The 20,645-nt window shown below is 38.1% G+C and overlaps 1 protein-coding gene across 17 annotated transcripts in view; it reads left to right on the top strand.

The window, feature by feature from the left end:
- MYBPC1 (myosin binding protein C1) overlaps window positions 1-20,645 on the top strand; it is a 378,023-nt gene that overhangs the window by 207,122 nt on the left and 150,256 nt on the right. For all 17 annotated transcript variants that reach the window (XM_044087757.1, XM_044087759.1, XM_044087760.1 and 14 more), the window contains 3 exons: window positions 3,336-3,442; window positions 6,055-6,191; window positions 14,849-15,008. In XM_044087757.1, the coding sequence (XP_043943692.1) occupies window positions 3,336-3,442; window positions 6,055-6,191; window positions 14,849-15,008 (404 nt within the window). The remainder of the gene's footprint in view (window positions 1-3,335; window positions 3,443-6,054; window positions 6,192-14,848; window positions 15,009-20,645) is intronic.

Genomic DNA, 20,645 nt, shown 5'->3' with positions numbered 1-20,645 from the left:
CAAAATATGATTTATTGTAAAGATGAACAAGGAACGGGATGAGACTGTGCTTATATGATATAGAATAAGGCAGAGACTAGCTTTCAAGCCTCTTGTTCCTGCTTCTGTTATAGTCCCATGGTGTTCACCTGTTGGTGAGAGTCAGCAACCTAAGACAGCAGATGCTAAACTCCTGCTGGCTTCTCTTGTCGCATGCAGTTCTGTGGGTTACATACTCATATTCCCAGTGTACATTTGGCAGTGGTTAACTCAGCAGGTAGCCTGTGATTTTCCACTTTTAGATACATGGTGAAAAAGTGAAATGTCGATCAATATTGAAATGATACTATGGTTTTATGACTGCTGTGGTTTACTGATTGGATGTGTTTTTCTGTATTATTTTGTATCCTCTGAGTTTAACTTAGTTATACAAACAACACAGAGAATCCATCATTATATTTTTTCTTATTCACCTTGATAAAGATGACAAACAACACCTACTTTCAACATTTAGTATAAACAGTACTCCAATATCTAATGAAAATGTCATCAGGCAACTGAGAATTCCCTTTCCTTTGAACATCATGTATACAGTCTGAAAGTCTTTCTACTTAACTCAGTGGATCGTTTAAGTTGTTAAAACAAGGATGCTCATCCACCAGAGGATAAATAAATAACAGTTTTTTAAAACTAAATTCATGTGTTACTCCTCCTGGAGGGATGGTTGCTGCAAGACTCATTGTTTTGTGCTGTCCAGTTATAGGAATTCCTTATAGAGATCAGGAGACAATCCCCAGGTACCTGCAGGCATGTAGTTAAGAATGGCTTATATGGGATAGCATGCCTGAATGCCAAAATTAGGACTGCAGTATTGTCACAATGGTGAAAACATTGTATGCACTAGAAGAGCTGCATATGAGACCATTCTGAAGAAAGTGATGGTATAAAGAAAAAAACATCATAGCCATATATTCCAGCCAGCAAGCACATGACTCTTTCCCCATCACATAGGCAGAAGTTGTTACAAATTTGTTTCTCCTTGAAAAGCTAATCCCCCCATGCAGTAATATGGAATACCAAAGCCAGGTGATACGGGACAATCAAAGAGTCCATGGAGTGCTGGCAGTGTTAAATGGTAAGATTGAAATTCAGTTGCACCCCAATAATTCTAAATTTATGTTTTAAACATATGACATGTTCTTACACCATGAATTGAGAAATGTATTACTGATGACAATCCCCTTCATCTCTATTATCCGTGCTTGTAGAGCAATCACTGCCATTCACCCTTTAGTACAGCCACCAGTATATAGCAATATTTTCAGGATTTTCCTGTTCCTTCTTTATTAGGTGTGGTCATGTTCCAGTTCACATCTGGAGGATTAAAGTCCCATAAAAATATTTGTGTTTCCTTCCTCGACTCCTGATGTTATTCGCCATCCAAACATTATTCTTTTGTCCAACGTCCAGTGAGCTAAATACGAGAGTGACCTCTCTGATTGCACTGATTACAAAAAGTAAGTGGGGTAACAACGGATCCCAGTGTTTTCCTGATCGCATCAGTAACTTTCCTTACAGTGACTTTTGATGTTTTATTAAACTGGTCTGCTAACTCATCAGTCTGTGGAGGGTAGGCAGATGTCTTCAACTATTTAAATTTGAAACACTGATAAAACAGATGTAGTACCCCTCGAAGGTAAAAGAAGTGCCTTGGTTAGTAAACATCTCCTTAGGGATACACGCTTTGGAGTGTAGCAGTACCATTTCCATAGCAATAACTTAGCATTAGCTTTATGTATTACTTCTGAAAATGTAATAGCATAGTCCCTTATGACCAATATGTACTGATATCCATTTCTGAATTTTACTAATGGCCCCATGAAGTCCATAGCAACACATTCAAATGGTACTTCTGTGACAGGCATTTGAGGTCAACGGACTTTCATGACCTTGTTTAGGTATGACTGTTTGGCATTCTAGCCAAGCGGTACATAAGTTCTCTATCTTTTTCATTATGCCTGACCAGTAAAGCCTTGCTAATTCTTTTGCCTTAGTTTTGTCCATCTCCAGGTACCCTTCTAACACATGAGTATAGGCTAACTTAATTTCTAGTATCCTATAAAGCTTTGGCACTAGTAACAGATACAGAATATCCTCCCTTTCTTTGCTTTAGTTTATACAGAAGATCATTTTAATCCATAATAGGGTGGTTAAGAAGTAATAGAGACATCGTGTTTACTATCTTCTCCAACAACCTTAGTTATGCTCTTTCTTGTTCTACTTAAATATAACATTTTGACTGCATTTTTAAAATGTATGTAGATTACTTGTAATTCCACTAATTCAGGCTTACTTTCTTTAGCAATCTGCCCCAAGGTAGAAGCAAAAAAAAAAAAAAAAACTGGTTACTGCAGCTTTTTTCCACAGGAATCAGCCACCTCTCTCTCTCTCTCTCTCTCTCTTTTATTTTCTCTGGGTTGTTCTCCCAGTATATAGGGGTATGTCAGAACAACATTTATCATCGGCATTACTTCTTTCCTGTTACTTGTAGATTACCTTCACTTGCTTTCTCTGCTTTACTCTACAGAAATTGCTTCAAAGCTATGCCTTCTCATGCATACCTCATTGTCTGCACTCTCTTTCTTCCTGGGGATTTCCACTCAAGTAGTTTTCTTTTTTCTATTATATCCCCTCTGCTTCTATACTAGTATTTCTTGTACATTTCTGTGTATGATTCTATACTGAACTGACTCAGAGTTTCCTAGCCATTCATCCTCTATTCCTGTACTGACATCTAGAGTTTTAGGTTTCTGTTGCCCTATCATTCAGATATGTTTCTGATAACAAATAGCACTAAAATTTTAAACAAACAATATAAACCCTCATATTTTCTGCTAGATTGTTCAATGGTTACCCAAATAGAGAAAGTTACTGGTAAGTCTCTAAACATCAAATTGTAAGTAGTGGAGTACACAGGAATAAGTGATGGGCCCTCTCCTATTTGGCATTCATTTTTCAGACATCCAAGGTAATATCCCTGAAGTGTGATTGACCAAGTTTCCTTATGACTGTAAGTTGGGCACTGTTATCTCTTTATCCGCTGATACTAAACTGCTCCATAAAGGAGCTGGAATATGCACATACCTAGTGTACTGAAAGCAGCTGCAAGCTAGATGCTTTCTTTAACTGATTACACAGCAGTATAACTGAAAACAATAGGTACGCACTTTTATTTCATTTACTAGATTTAGTTGATACATTCCTGCTCTATAAGTAAGCACTCATTCATGATCCAGATAATTTTTTGTGGTTACGTTCTGCTTTATATCATGAACTGTATGTATTTTCCCATGCAGAATCCATAGGCTGATAATAATGAATTCCCTAGTAGATGATGAAGGTGATTACACATTTGTTCCTGAAGCTTATGCCATAACCCTGTCTGCTAAAGTTCATGTAATAGGTAAGTCAAGCATCTATATCATCAGTATTCTTGATGTTATGAAAGTGTGGAACGTGCAGTTACATGTTAAGGACTTCAGTACTAATTATACATAGTATACACACACACACACACACACACACACACACACACACACACACACACACACACACACACACACACACACACACACACACACACACACACACACACACACACACACACACACACACTATAATTTTCACCTTTGCCAAACGCACACATACATACACTCACATTCACACTATAATTTTCACCTTAGCAAACACACACACACTACTAATTTTCACCTTTGCTTTTCTTTCATTGGCTTTTCAGAGTGAAATGTTACTCTCAAATCTTGTTGATGCAAACTGAATATCACTTTGCTTCAGATATTAACACTTGCTTTTAATATTTTATCTTAACCTTTTTATTTTATGATCTTAGTGAATTAATGCTTTTACATTTAATCACAAAATCTAAAATGCCATGTTTAGTGCCCTCACTGATATCCCAGGAATTGAAGGTATTTCTAATGTCCTAACCCCTACCTTGGGCAGAGGGATAGATGGCCTGCATCAGAACAGAGGCCAACAATGCCTTCCCCACATGGATGCATGCTCCCACACTTGCATCTTGAAAGCTACCTCCCATCAAAGCTGTGTATTTGCATGCCGGTCCTCCTTCAAGGTACCTAAGCATTACATGGTCAGCTCAACTCTGCCCCCCCCTCCCCCCTCGGATGGGTTTAGCTGTCTTCCTCACAAGATCTATCACTTACCAAAGCCATTAATTAATCCAAGGTCACGTGACTCATAGTCAGAGTTTTATCACTCTATGCCACCAATGTTGGCTCCAGTCGCTCCCTTGTAGTCAGGTATCCCATATGTTGTAAACATATGAGTAAGCAAATGAAAGCAGGCCAAATGAATATCACAGCCATTCCTTTCCTTTCTTCTGTTTTCCTTAGATCTACCTGTCCAAATTACCATCCCCAAAGCACAGGTTTTATACTTTTTCATTTGCATCCCCCTGTCGTAAAGTATACCAGTCCATTCTGAAGAATATCCCTTCTGATCCTGACAACTGTCTCTGCTTTGGTATAGTCACCTTGCTACCCCTTGTGATGTCATCAGCAGATAGGCTAAACAGCACTCACTCAAGCAACCATGGTACTTGCTAGTTTCCTTTTAAGTATCACTGTGTTACATTTTAAGTCCAGGTGACCTACATCCACTGACCTTCATGTATCCTCATCTGCTGCCACCCAGATGGAATAAAATAAATTGGTCAAGGGAAAACCTGTGCTGAATGAAGTTATGCTGCCTCTGGCACTCTCCTGGATTTTAGGTTGTCCTCCAATCATGTTGTACAATCACCATTATAGGACAGAGGGTTAACAGTATGAGCTGTGAAGGAATTTCAGTTTGTAGTTATTGACTTGATTTGTTCAGTATCTTTCAATCTCCACTAGCATAGTCTGAAATCTGGGACAAGTCACATGAATGGACAATGTTCCCAAGTTTGCCTTATAAAACAACATGTGCTTATAGGGTCTACCTAATTAACAAAATAAAAAAATATATGTATATATATATATAAAAACTTATAGCCCTTAGTTAGTCATGACAAGCAATTATACGCCTTCATAGAACATCTAGCCTTCGCATGGGTAGCTAGATATATACCGAATTAGCAGCTGAGCCCAAATCTGCATGCATTAGTAAAAGTGTATACTGAGCAACCCTAACTCATCTGCACCTCAGAACCATTTCAGGTGAACTAAATGCCTGTTTAAAATGGATTTGCATAATAAAACTGCAACTACTGCTAAGTTTATTGTTTTAAATAAAGTGATGTCTTTTTGCTCCACAAAAGCAACCCTTTACTTACAACATTCATTTAATAAGAATTCTGAAACTTGTAAATCAGCTGCCTTTATAATTTATTGGTTTGTAGGCAGGAATTTGCAAGTTGTGCAATGCTGGACTGATGGCAGTTATAAAGAAAGAACGCATATGTGTTATATAATGTATGTAAATGGAAAATGTTAATATGATTTGTTTTCTTTTCTATTAATTTATGTTTGCCTGTGTCTTATGAGAATTTTTTTTAAAGGTATTTATAAATACTGGCATTTGCTCTACACAAGTTTGAAATTATGGCTTTCTTTCTTCCTTTTTGCACTTATCCCTTAATACTAATATTGTTACTCAGCTCTTTGTTGGGTTATGTTTTTTTTATTTATAATAGTAGATTTTTGTAGTCATTTATCTAAAAATCTTGTTGACTTGCATGTTACTGCAGCTATAGCTAACAGTTTGCTAGTTGTAGATTTAAACCTAGAAAGAATATTAAGTGAGCTCATGGTACTCCTAGAGCTAAAATTCTGATAGCCGATGTCATCCATTGTTAATCCACACAGCTTTTTACTTTATTTATTTATCCTTGGCTGGATTATTTTTACTAATTCAAAAGTGGTATGTCATTTTTAGTTCTGCATTTGGATTTTTACAGCTATGGGTATTTGCTTAAAATGTTACTCATAACAGCTCAGTTTTCCAGTCACCAGATAACTAAATAAAACATTCATACCATTTATTTCTTTACAGATCCACCAAAAATTCATCTAGACTTTCTTAAGTCAGTTGACTACACTGTGACTGTAGTCTCTGGAAATAAACTAAGATTAGAAATCCCAGTTTCAGGGGAACCTGCTCCAAAAGTTGTATGGAAGAGAGGAGATAAGGTAACATCATGAAACTGTAAATGCTTTATTGTACAGCCTAAGTGCATCAGGAATTAATCTGTTTCTACCTGACACAATATTCTGTCTTAAACTGTGCTGAAGTAGGCAAACATTGCAAAATGTACAACATATTTTAGTTAGTTATTAAAACATTTACTCTGAAAAGAAACATGAAAGGTTGCTTCCAAGTGTATATCATTGAGCAGAATAAACAAAATGCAATGCATCATATATAAAACCTCATCAGTTAGGTCAGAGTGTTAGCAATAAAGTGCAATGGTAATTCAGTATACCAATGGCAGCACTCCAGCAATGTAAACCGCAAGAAGCGTTGGAAGGAAATTTGCTGATTTCAGTACACCGAAATCCAGTTTCAGACTGGCTTATGGATGATTTAGTAGCAGAATACTGCAGTAAGTGTTCTGGCATTATACAGTGATTCTAGAGTTACTGAGGGACTGCCTGTCAAAGGGATCAGAAAATTTATAAATATGACTGAAGGTGAAATGGTCTGCTGCAAAGAAAGGATTAGCAGTGACAAAGAAGTAAAAGAAAGGTCAACACTCAAGGAAAAAAATTCTAAATTTGCAGAAAGAGGAGGAGATGGGCTTAAAAAGAGTAGCTGAGTACCATGTACCATCACGCACCATGATCTTTATTACCTTGAATATTCCCCTGGCTGCTGTGTGCTCCTGGCCCTAGCGGCTCATTCTAACTTTCCGTCCCTCTATACTGTAAAGTGAAATCTGAGATTTCCTGGCCAGAGAATAAGGACCCCTTTCAATCAAAACCAGCCACCTCTACCTAATCTAAGGAAGCTAAGAGTCCTAGCACTGAAGGGAGGAAAGAAGTACGTGTTATACATACCTATGTGTATGACAGCCCTTTATTTTAAACTACCTACATCTGTATCTAATAAACTATCTAGCCAGATGCCCAGCAGCCATGCCACTCTCCACCTCTAGCAACTAAACCTTTCTCCTCCTTGAATAGTCTCCAGAAGCTAATAACCAGAGACTCTCTACCTTTGTTTTCTTACTCTTTCTCTCAAACTAGCTGATTCTGCTGCAATTAACTTTTCTTCAGCAGGTGGTTACCTTCACTAGGTGTGTTCCTCACCCTTCTTACCCCATCCGTCTCCTATCTGAACTTAAAATTAAACAGTGCTGTAGTAGATTACATGTACATCACTCCTACATCCTCCTCATTCCTCACTAGAGCACTCAGGGATCCCCTGTCCTATTGCTCTCCTGAGTTTCTACATACCTGATTGTACCCTCATAGGCATTAACAATCCACTGATTGTTCTCTCCAAACTCTCTCTTACTTGTCTGAACCTGTTGCATTCACCCTGCGGGCTCACTCTGCTCCCCTACCCTACCCCCAATTCTCACCCACTCCCAGTGCTCCTAGCCTTATACCTCTCTAGCCACTCCCACAGTCCCATTACCAAATCCTAACCTGCCTCTAATTAGGGATATTCCCTAAGTAAGCCATCACTCCTCCCACATCTCTACATACTCCACCTCTCACTTACTACCTATAACTTCTATATCACAATGCCTAATGCACCCATGTCTACTTACCTAAAACACTTAATCTTGTACTTGCTCCTACCCTCCCTTTTCTTATCCTATATCCTAACAACCTATGAACATCTCAACTACTCTAACTTCCACCATCCCTCTAAACAAACATCCCTACCAGCTATAACAACCACCCTTGAACACATCAACATAATATCTACAGCCATCTGTCTCCTCCCAAAGTATCATAGGGTTGCCCATATTACCTATAAACATCTCCAAACCAAGAAAACCCACAACTTATTCTATCATCCACTAATTCACACACACACAGACTACATCAACACCTACTACTGGATGGTGACATTCATCCCAATTCTGGTTCCACCTATAACTGCCACACTAACCCAGTTAGACCCTCTCCCTCTGTCTTTTACACCCCTACAAGGCCTCCTAACTCCCTCATCATAGCTCACCTAAATATGCGAAGCATAAACAATAAAGTGACCTACCTACATGCTCTCCTAGAAGTACATAAATATGATATCTTATGCCTAACTGAAACATGGTTAAAACCAGCAACCCAAGACTATGAAATCACTCCTCCAGGATACAATATTTTGAGATTAGATCACCTGAACAAGAAGGGTGGGGGCATAGCCATAATATATAAAGCTGGCCTCCAAGTTACTTCATTAGATATACTCCCACCTTCAGATACCAGTACTGAAACTCTTATCGCTAAACTTCAACTAAACACTTGTAAGTCCATCTACATTATATGCTCCTATCTTCCTCCTGGTAATACTGATAATCCTACTAACCATATAAATCTACATGGCTTTTCCCAAACTATCTCCTCTCCTACCAGAATCCACAAACCAGCTAATAAAGAAAGCACCTTAGATTGGATTCTAACAAATACTCAGTCCCCAACATATAAAGTAGGCATCCTACCAGACGACATTAGTGATCACTCACTAACATATATAATTAGACAAAAACTAGTACTCCCTACCCGCTTACAAAACCACTCGTTCTAATAAACATTTTAACCCTACAAGCTACCACAGTGAAGTTAGGGTTTGTGATTGGTCACCCCTACAACACCTCCAGCTAGAGGATGCAGTGACATACTTCAACTCCAAATTCTTAGAAATCTTGGACTACCATGCTCCTACTTGTACCCTTAGGATCAGGACAAAAATTGATCCATGGCTAACTAAGGAAACTAAGCAAAAAATACAATTTAGAAACAAATTTTGGGCCAAATGGCGTACTACTAAAGACCCAGCTGATCATTTAAAATTTAAACAGTTTAAAAATACTGCTAAAACATCAATACTATTAGATAAAAGAAACTTCTACTTTCAACTTCAACAAACTAACCAGCATAAACCACAAACATTCTGGACAGGTATCAATAGACTCCTGCATCCAGGCGAACCGAAGACACTAACACCATCAGGAATAGCCCATGATACTCCCAAACAAATTGCTGATGCCTTTAATACATTCTTTACTGATGCCGTCCAGTCACTCACTAACTCATTATCTTCTGTATCCTCCAATCTGCCTTCCTTCTCAACTAACTTAGCGCCTTCATTTCAGTTACAGCCTGTTCCTACATCCCTCATCTGTACCCTTCTCCACAAACTCAAACCATCTACCCCCTCTGCTGACCTACTACCTGCCAAATATCTGCAAATTGCAGCTAAAGTTATAGCATATCCTATTTCTATCCTAATAAATAGAACCATAACAGAAGATACCATCCCATCCATTTGGAAAATCTTCCATATTATCCCCCTACACAAAGGTGGTAATTCAACAGAACTCTCTAACTTTCGTCCAATTGCCCTACTCTCTCCCTTAGCTAAAATTATGGAAAAATGCATCCACCATCAACTGTTAGACCACCTTCTCCAAAATAACCTATTAGCTAACTCTCAACATGGCTTTAGACCTTTCCATAGCACCACCACTACCCTCCTATCATTTTCTGACCATATGCATGTCCTTCCTGCGGTTGGGTGGGTGTTTGAAAGACATGCGTAAATGGGCGTGCCTTCATTGAAGATTGAATGTCAAGCTGGCACCTCGGCGTTCATGAAAATCTACTGCCAATCATTAGAGGACTGGAGTTCCGTTGTGGCGACCACTAACCGGGAAAAGCCGAAAGACAACAACAAAATTAACAAAAACCGTAACAATAATATCTTTCCTCAGCAACCTTTAGTGATCTCTCTAAAGCATTTGACATGGTCATTCACCACCTACTGTTGAATATACGTAAGTCTCTTTCACTTGATACACATGCACTGCTGTGTTTCAAGTCCTACTTAGCTAACAGGCAACAGGCAGTGCTTTGGGACAATCTATCTAATCACCTTCCTGTCACCCTTGGTGTACCCCAAGGTTCTATATTAGGCCCTCTTATATTCTCAATTTTTATTAATGATCTAAATGTAAACATCCCTCAAGCCACATGCATACAATACTCAGAGGACTCCACATTAATATGCTCCGCTGCTTCACCTTCTGAACTGCAGTCCCTTACCCAAAATGTTTTTGAATTAGTAGAAAAATGGTTCTTACAGCGATGTCTCCTCTTTAACCCCAAAAAGACTAAACTACTGCTCTTTACTCCCACACAAAAGTCCACCCCTACTGACTTCACTATCAATTCTAATAATGGCACAGTCATATCTTCTGACTCTACCACCAAACTCTTAGGAGTAATTATAGACCACAACCTTAACTATGATACACATATCAACAACACAAAGTCAATCAACAGAAAATTGGGCTCTCTTTATAAAATTAAACCCTTCCTTACTCCCATAGCTAGAACTACTATTACCCACACCCACCTTATCTCTACTCTCTTCTATGCCTCTCCTATATACACTAATTTATCTACAAGCAACCTCAACAAGCTGGCAACCTCCTACAATAACATTGCCAGATTTGCTACTGGCTCCCCTTTTAGAACCCACCACTGCCATAATCTGAAACAACTGGGTTGGCTGGAGCTGCATAATCAAATTCTATTCCACAAACTCATTATTGCCCATAAGACCCTCTATCATCCATGCAAGACACCAATACTCACAAGTCTAATCAGCCTATATAAAAATCTTACACACCTACGCTCAGCAAATAAACTACTGGTATCTAGACAAAAAACAACAATAAAGCAGGGGATTCCCTTTTCTCTAATACTGTGGGAAAAATCTGGAACCTACTTCCTAGTGAACTCACATCTCTTTCTTCCACTCCACTATTCAAAAAGGAACTCAAAATATACCTTAAAACCCACTGGCTATGTCCTTGTACCAACCCTGACTGACATCCCTGTTCCTGTTATCCCAAAGTCTAGCATTAAATACTACTCAACCCATAGCTACCTCCTTCCCCTCTGTTAATCTGCTCATATAGCTATCCTGAGACTTTACAAAACTCATTTTTCACAGAGACTATTATAGATAAGGATAATTGTAGCCAGGAAGGCCTTTACAAATGTGTCACTGCTTTATAGATGGGTCACTGCCATTAAACGTGTCCCTGCCTTGTAAATAAATATCTGTTCTTCTGTGACATTTACACAACTCTTTTCAAATGTCTCACACCCTTCTAATTGCTTTCTCTCTTCTACTAGTGTTTGGTCAAAAAAAGAAAAAAAAACATATTTATTTTGTTTGTTATCTATCATAATTACTATGTTACCTTGTATACAATTATTATGTCTGACAAGTGAACTGTATCTGTAGTTGCAATATTCTGTTTTGTTATATGTGGAGCTTTTCTCCCCAGGCCTCCACTGAAAATGGACATATATCCAGTTAGACTAGCCCAGTCAACAAATGTAAAATAAAATAAATAAATAAATAAATAAAATAAAATGAGTAGTATGCCAGGGGAATACGACAGGTCCATATAACAGGCAAAGTATTCTATGTAATGTAAGGAGACATGAGGTAGGAGTATAAAGGACAGGGACATCAGATGCACACAAGTAATTTTGTGGAGAAAGACAGAGTGTTAAATACTGATAGCTGTGCACAACCTCAAAGGAGTAAGTAAAGATAGTGGAGTACACTAAAAAGTTAACAAAGGGTTCAGTGACTGTCATCTCAGTCAGTAGTAAAAAGGGGTGCTGAGTGAACAAATACTAAGACAGAGGGCATTATACAGATGAGAATGTACCATGAAACAGCAACATCACAAGCTATGGATGAGGAGATACAAGCCAAAAATCAGCGATTACTAGACATTGATGTGGAGAGAGGCAAAGTTATCCAGAAGTTAAAAAGGAAGGGAGGAGGAAAGGCAGGGCAGATGAAAATTCCAGACAAAAGGTTTGTACTGTAGGGTAACCATGTATCCTTTAAGAAGAAACAGTGCTAGGTGTTATTGGTGATGTTGAATAATAATAGCAGAAGAGTGTAATAGTGGTGTCCACTCTAACTTTTGAAGATTTGAGAATACAACTGTTAACAGTAGTGCCATAATTTAACAGATATTAGCTTGGTGCTCCATAAAACAATAATCCTATAAACTGCAAATTTGAATTGCTTTATGAGTGAAGTAAAAAACATTATATACATGAATGCTTAGCAGCTGATGGCTCCATTTGAAAAATGGTAGTAGGAAATAATATACTATGAAGCAAAATCAATTAAACTTCTTCTTCTTTCAGCTTTTCTCGGTTAGGGGTCACCACAGCAGATCACCAGTCTGCTCATGACTGGCAGTAAAGTTTTACGGTGTCAAGTTGCCAGCCTGACATCCAACCTTCCACAGAAGGCACACACACACGCACTCATGCCTAGGGCGAATTTAGAGTATCCAATCCACCTACAGCATGTCTTTGGGTGTGGGAGGAAACCGGAGCACCCAGAGGAAACCCACATGACCACAGGGAGGACATGCAGACTCCACATAGAAAGCACCCCAGCTGAGGATCGAACCGGAGAACCTCTTGCTGTGAGGTGGGAACACCAACCACTGCACCACCATGGCTGCCCGAAGCAAAATCAATTAAACTAGGCAGAGATAATACATTCCAAAAATGAGCCAGATGGCTGGTTCTATTAAGTATAGGGATAACATTATGACTGCAACCCAAATTACCTGGGATCTGGTAGAGCCCAGGCCCTGGAGGTGTCAGATGGGGATGTGAGTCAATGACGAATGTCAACTCATTCATCCCAAGGAAGGGGAGGATTCCCAGTCCACTGCAACACTGACTGCTAATAGAGGCTTGGAGATACAGTAGTCAGCATGAAGGACCATGAGCTTGGGCAAATCTGCCAAGCAGCACTTCCATGCTATATCCCTTTTGCAGAAGCATGCATGCATCCTTGACCAGTATTGTGGATGCACTGGTCAGGCTACCGCCATACTTAAAGCTCCAATAGCCACCTGGACGACAGTTTCTCACAATCAGCTCTCAAAAAAAAAAGGAAAAAAAATATGCTAGTCAGATCACAGCAGGGCTGGAGATTTGCAAACAGCTGGGACAAACAAGACTGTTAAAATGAGTCAGACACAAACTTGTTAGAGCACAGAGAACAAACTGTTTTAAAATGTTATATTTTCATTATGACATATTTTCAACTTAAAGTGATGCAAGAACCAGATGGATGAAGAGACTGATCACTTCAAACTGTTTCTACTTTGGTCCCACGTTATCTGTTTATGCTACCTCCTTCCAGCTTCTTCCATGCCACCCCCACCCTAAGCTATATATTTTTCTGTGTCTTCATTACTCAGCATTTTGTAGTCAGCATTATTTTCTTGTTTGTTCCAGTGTAATTTAATTGGCTTTTGCAAGTACTGTCATGAAAACTTTAAAATTAGAAACAATGCAGTTACTGCAGACTTGCAATTTTGTTTTCTCAGAAATAAAAAAAAAGTTTTTTTTTTTCATATTTCTGCATTTACAATGTGCAACCCGCCTGTGTGTGAATGTTTGCTTATTCACAGTATTCTAAAAATGTTCCTACCTCACAGTAGCATCACCATCTTCTGTTTTTCTATGACTGACCCCAAATCCCCACCCAATAGCTATGACTGTTAACTTCCTGGTTGCTACAGTCCCACAATTTCTATTTCTGTCAATTATTTGTTTAAAGATGTACCCGTGTTACCCATTTGTAGTGAGTCAACCAGTTTCCCAGTGATTGTAGCCTTTGTGGCTGATAATTGTCAGATCCATGGAGTAAAAGCAGACAGCCAAGGATTATTGTTTTATTTTTTTAAGCTTCTGATAATTATTGATAACTGATAATCCTGGATGAATGTTTTTGTGATGGATACCATGGACTGCACCAAGCATCATGTACACTATGTTGAATTCTGCACCCCTCCTCATAACTGCTTCCACCTTTCCCTCTGGTTATAATAGAGTTCAGCAATTCCAAAAGAAGCTATTAAGCACTTCAACAAAACTATAAAAATAAACTTAAAAATTAAATCCCTTGGTAATGTTGTGGCAAGCCCTTGCAGCTCCTATTCAGGAGAGTTTGCCCCTGTATCCCCCCCTTGCATATTGTAACCAACTCTGACATGAAACAACCTCAAGATAAGTTAATAACATTTACAGATGTTATCTATTGCTTTACTTAGAATCACTGAACTGCACTGTTATATTTTCCCTCATCCAACCCAAGTGTATTTCTCAGCCTGCATTGCTGGTAGCACAGAGAGATACCCTGCCTCTGTGTCAGTCAGCCAACAGGATTGTTCTATTTTAATTGACGTAGGGCTTTCGTTAGAGGGATGAGGAACATGTATTGTAATAAGTAATGCTGTAGTGAAATGAGAACCAAGATTATGCGGAGAATTTTAATTAGCTATACAGACTGCTACAAGAGAAGAAACAGTAAGACAGTAAGAGTACATCAGCTGAAACAAAAGAAATTATGTAGGCCTAGTCAATTCTTTACTGAGGAGGTTTGCTTGCAAAACTATCACATAGCTAGCTTTTTAGAAGTAACTTGGTTTGCTGCAATCTGTTCCAAAAGTGGAGGTACTCTGGGAATGATCTTATAATATCCAACCAAGTGGTAAATATATGAGCATGTTGTAACTAATTAACTCTCTGTTTATTCTGATAATTTGTAGGTCATTACAGACAGCGGTGGACGAATAAGAGCCGAGTCGCACCCTGATCACAGCAGTCTAATAATTGACTGTGCTGAGAGAGATGATTCAGGCAACTATTCAATCATGGTGATGAACGAGGCTGGCTTAGATTCTGCAGTGATAAAAATAAAAGTGGTCGGTGAGTAATATCTATGAGTGGGATTATTAGCATGCCATGCACAATAAAAAAAAATTTAAATTCATTTCTACAAAATGCCTCTAAACTCAGTTGCCTTTTTTAATGAGACCCTTGGCCTTTGGCACATGACCAGGAGAGACCTGTTCTGACCATGGGACATGAAAGGCCAAAATGAGGTCCCATTTCCCAAGTTAACAGTAGTTTAGGTAGATATCAAAGATTCCACGGCACTCAGTGAAAATAATAAAGGGATTTCCCCGGTGTCCTGTTATGCTTAGTCATAGGTTCATAGGTAAATACTAGGCAATTAGTCTGCAGATTATTACATACCAAGCCAATAATCAGACAGTGACCAAAGGTTAGAATCAAACCCTGTACCTTGCTCAGGTAAACACCTTAACCATTATGCAACCCCCAACCACACAGTATAACATATTTCAGGCCTCCCTTAAAAATAGACCACAGTGGCCACTCAGGTGGCATCTCCGTTTGTGTTAGGGACCACATCACCTCTAGGCAATTCCCCAGAGACTCACACAATTCATTGAGATCTAAATCACACTAAACAAAGCTATCAGTTTATAGCCTATAATAAATCATGGAAAGTACCTGGATGTAATCAAGGAACTCCCTATACACAAAAACTCCATTATTTTGGGAGATTTTAACTACCAATCAATAAACTGGAGCACCTATACCTCAAATGTGGGATATGCCCAAAACTTCTAAGATTTCATAAGCAAAAGCTCCTAGAAATAGATTAGCAGGTTCACTAGCGGGCATAATATTCTTGACCTGATCATTATGAATATAACTTCTTTATGTATTATTCCCCTGGTATCTCCCTCCTTAGTTAAGTCAGAGCATTAACTAGCAATTTTCACTAACAGAACCTCTAAACCAGATGATATCAATAACTCAAAATACAAGGATTTCAAATATACAAATCCATTAGATTCTGTGATGAAGTTTCAGGATTAATTTTTCCATCATAACCTAAGACATTGTCTCAGGAGAGAGCTACACAAGAGTTCTATATACAGTTAGATAAATGTACAGAAGTTACAGTACCCACCAGATCTACATATAATGAGAAGTTTAAAAGCAAACCACTCTGATGGCCCACCAACATAAACAAAAATTGGCCACCCATGAACTGAAGCTCGTAAGAGAAGCTAAGCACAACTACAAATCCTTCTTTAATTACATTAGAAAACTAAGAAATAAGACCCATCATTGCTCACTTCCTTTTCCAGATGGCACCACCCACTCTGACCCAGCAGACACTTCCAACATATTAACTAAAAAAATTAATTGATAACTTCACCCTGGCAATTACTATTCAAAGCCCACTTGTCCCTAAGGCCTGAGACACTCCCCATCATCACTGAAGGTCAAGTACTAAAGGTGCTCTCAAAGACTAAAAATACTTCCTCCATTGGACCTGATAATATACCAATCCGCATAAGAAATTGTAGCAAGCAAACAACTATTTAATAAGCTGAGTTTAGTCACTGGCCTTGGCCTTAATGTTTGTTGCATACCAGCAGTGATGCCACTCCAGAAGGGAGGGTGGCCCCATCATGGACAGATGGAATTACAGGCCCATAAGTGTGATTAGTTTCATATGCAAAGCCATGGAATATGTAACTGACCTGATTAACTGTGACATGGGTTCAAGCTGCTAGGTGGTGGGATATTTCTCTGTGGTATTCTGTCATGACTACCACCATTTAAATATAATGTGCTCCATACATCAATATTATTGAAAAGTCAGACTTAATGTAAACTCCTGTGTTGTTCACTGGAATGCAAACTGGCTATCCAACAGATCCTAAGTACTGAATGTTGCTGGTATCCTCTCTGAACACAAAAATGTAAACAGTGGGGGAATTTAGGGATCATGCTTCGTCCTCTTCTGTTTAGCATTTACTTTGCAGACATCCTAGCTAATATCCCTGAAGTGTGGATGACAAAGTGTTCTGACAACCACAAGCTGGGCATTGTTATCCAGTCATCTACTAATACTAAACTTCACCAAAAAGGGTTGGAAAATGTACGTCTGGTGTACTGAAAACAGTCTCTAGCTAAATGCAAAAAAGTGCAACATAGTACCAATTTGTAAAAAAATCTGCTCCCACCTCAGATGTTCTAAGTAATATTCCTCTTCAAACAGATATGGTCATAAGAGACATGGGTACTTATGTGTACAACTCTCTCTCTCATTCAGTCATCATGTTTCCATGTTTCCACCACACTCAGGAAATCCTACCTGTAACAGTTATATTCAAAAGCAATATCTTCAAGATTCAAAGAAACCATCTTATTACTATATTCATCCCTTATCAAGCCCACCATCAAAATACAATGCCCCCTTTGGTATGCACAGTCCAAGCATATTGCTCAGCTGGAAATAAAAACAATGATTTTTAACTAAAAAAAATGAAAGGCATTAAATCCTTCATCTATGTCTGTAGATTAACACAACTGACAATGGTAATTTCATCCTCTTTAACAATGTGTAATATATCTCTGTGTGACATTTAGCACTGATTCAGTGGTTTCTACCTGATTTTCTCTATATCGATGCTTATCTTTATTTTATAATGCTGTAGTGTATATATGAAAAATTTGCCAGCCTCAACTGCCAGCATAAATGTAGCATCTATGTTTGATCTTGTTCCTTGTGCTTTGGAGTTCTCTTGTCAGACTTCTACCCATCTTCTTACAGTTTAGCTTTCAAACATCTAGGACTTTTATTCATTTTAAGCTGCCTTTTCCACTATCTTTAGCTAAAGCTATACTAATTGGAAGTTTTACTACCAAGAGAGCTGTCCACTTCTACATTTGAGATCCTATATCTGCTGATCATACACAGATTTAGTAAAACCATTTATGGCTTGGTTCTACTACAAGCAAGCCAATGTTATCCCCTTTGGTACAGTGTGTAGTCTTTGTCTCTATGTTTTGAATTCATAGTGCGAATGTTTTAGTGTAGTTCAGGTAGACAGATGTCACAAACTGTTAATCACTTTGTGCATGGTTTCTGAAAGGGTTTCTTCTCCTTTTTTACCCTTCACCAGTAGCATACAGGTTGCTGTATTATAAATAGTTGTTCTTCACACTCCGGACTCCAACCACATACAATGTCTCTGTTCACAAACCTTCGATCGTCATACCTGTGTTGTGAGCCTGTTACATTATCACTACTCTCCCAGTACAGTGGGCTTACTGCTCAATTGGTAGTTACTTCTGCAGAGTTACCAGGGATTTCCAAATGAGAAAAGTACATAATGCACTGCATTTCGGTGTATTTTTGTACTCTTGTACGAACAAGCAAACCTGAATGTTATACATCTAATTTTTTACAATAACCAGAGGGAGCATAGTTGACTTGCAAATGGTCAGATCTGATCAGTGCCCTGCCCTGATAAAAAAAAAAAACTAAATTAAATGAATAAATAAAAATACAGTCTGAGAATTGTAGAAGGAGAATAGTTCAGGTAAGCTTCCAGTATTCTTTTTAACAAAGGGCACTACTCAGATAAGGATGCCAGGGAAAAAAAGGTGACCAATAATGTGTAAAACAAATAGCAGGACAAGTCATATACTAGAAAGGTATAAAAGCAAAATATGTAGGCAGGAGGTTGGGGTCACTTGGTGGGTCAGGTGGGCCTCATCTCTCTAACAGATACACATTCTTTCCTTCATTCCTGATAAAGCTTTCTAAATATTTCTAGTTAATATACCCCTACTCACCACCTAAGTATGCAGGTACTTTCAGGAGAAGTAGATGGAAAGACTGACACTGTTAGAAAATGTTCCTTTTTTATAAGCTGCTGTCAAACCATTGTTTTACCTAGTCTAGTCTGTTCTTCCTGCCTCCTGCTTTATGATAACTACAATGGACATCCAATGCATACATCACTGATTTTTCTGTTTTATAATGTGGTTTAGTTAATGAATAATTTGAAACTTTCAGAAATACAGAATTTACTTGTTATATTTAGAAAATATATATATCCAAACGGACCAGCCATGGCAGCAGTTATAAAATATCCAACCTTTTATTCAAATGGTGAGCACTTTGATGCCCCACTGAGTACTGTGAACCATGGCAGAAGGCTTTAATATTGAGTTAGATTACTGTCCAGTGCATGAATCAGTGAAGATACATCATTTTGAGAAGTTAGTTCATGTCAACTGCAATCCATTACTGAACTGTTATTTGGACTATAATGAAGCTGATGCTATTGTGAGTAACTTTGATAAAGAACTATTCTACAAAGAAGTCAGAGCTTTAGAAGATGATTGTTTAAATTGAAATGTCTTCAATGTCAATGGCTTCATTTAAAAGCCTGCATGCACCATAAAGTAGTTCCAGGAGTCTTCGGGTATTAAAAATGCCCACATATAGGGACACTTATGCTGATTTATTGAAAGATTGGCAACAGTTAAATTTGGAGTTGAGTTTCAGTTATATCAAATTGTTAATCAATCATTTCCTACCCATTGAACGTTCATTGATTAATAAAGTGGCCGATAGTATATCGCATATGAAAGACGTCTAATGGCCCAGAAAAAGAAAAGATTGGATAGAGATTTGTCAGATTTTAAAAATGGACATGTTTTTTCATGGCCAAGGACTTCAACTCATCCACAAGGGAATGAAGGTCTCATTAATACTACATCTAGAGCCGCTATTTTTGTTAAAGATCAGGGGTTGGCTAGTACAATTGCTGTAGATTCTATTGATGCCCAAGATGAACCAGTGTTAGTTATTGGTCAAAGTATGAGTCAGGATATACCCACAGCTTTGCCAGATCAACAGCAACCAGTAGTGAGAAGGAAGGTGAATGTACAATAAGAACGCACCTTGGCTTTTCCATTATTGCTGCTTCTCATCAGGAAGATAGACTCACCAGGATACAATCGAGCCTGGAAGCAAAAATTACAGCACTCAAGTCTGGAATTAGGCCACAACCAATCCATAAAAAAGATGTGGCAATGGCAAACAGACAATTAGTGTTTAACTTATCTTCCAAAGTGTTAACTGAAATGCAATGTTCGCTGCTTCACAAAGATTTTACATACATTCCTACTACAGGTATGTTACTGACTGACATGATTTTGGATTTAAAATTGTTTGCTAAAAATGTCATGTTAAAGACTCTTTTTCCAATGAACACTGATATGTGTATGTATAAGAAACAGAGTACATTTATGCCGATACTTGACTCAGTTTTAGAAGTGTTTTGTCAAATGTGTGAGAATGACATCAGAGAAATTTTTAAGAATGGACCTCTTTGAGGTATGTTTCATAATTTGAAAGGTAATGAATGGAAAGGTCTCTTTGAATTACAAGCAGATAAGATTTTAGTATTCCTTCCAGCAGATAAAGGTGGATCCTTGGTTGTCTTGGACAAAACTTTTTATTTAGAACTAATGCAAGAAATGTTGAATGATAATCATGTTCATGAAGTAATTGATATAGAAAAAATATGAATTCTAATAACTACTGTACATAATGTATTAAGAGGTTTTTTAGCTGCAAACTTAATAACATTAGATTATTTAATTATTTATAGTTAATATGCCTACAGTACCAATTTTACATGGACTTCCAAAACTACATAA

This window comes from Protopterus annectens, chromosome 11.part0 (assembly GCF_019279795.1).
Source record: "Protopterus annectens isolate FY-2018-M chromosome 11.part0, PAN1.0, whole genome shotgun sequence".
Taxonomy (NCBI): domain Eukaryota; kingdom Metazoa; phylum Chordata; order Ceratodontiformes; family Protopteridae; genus Protopterus; species Protopterus annectens.
The sequence above is the reverse complement of the archived record's forward strand: the minus strand, read 5'-3'. Positions and strand labels throughout refer to the sequence as shown.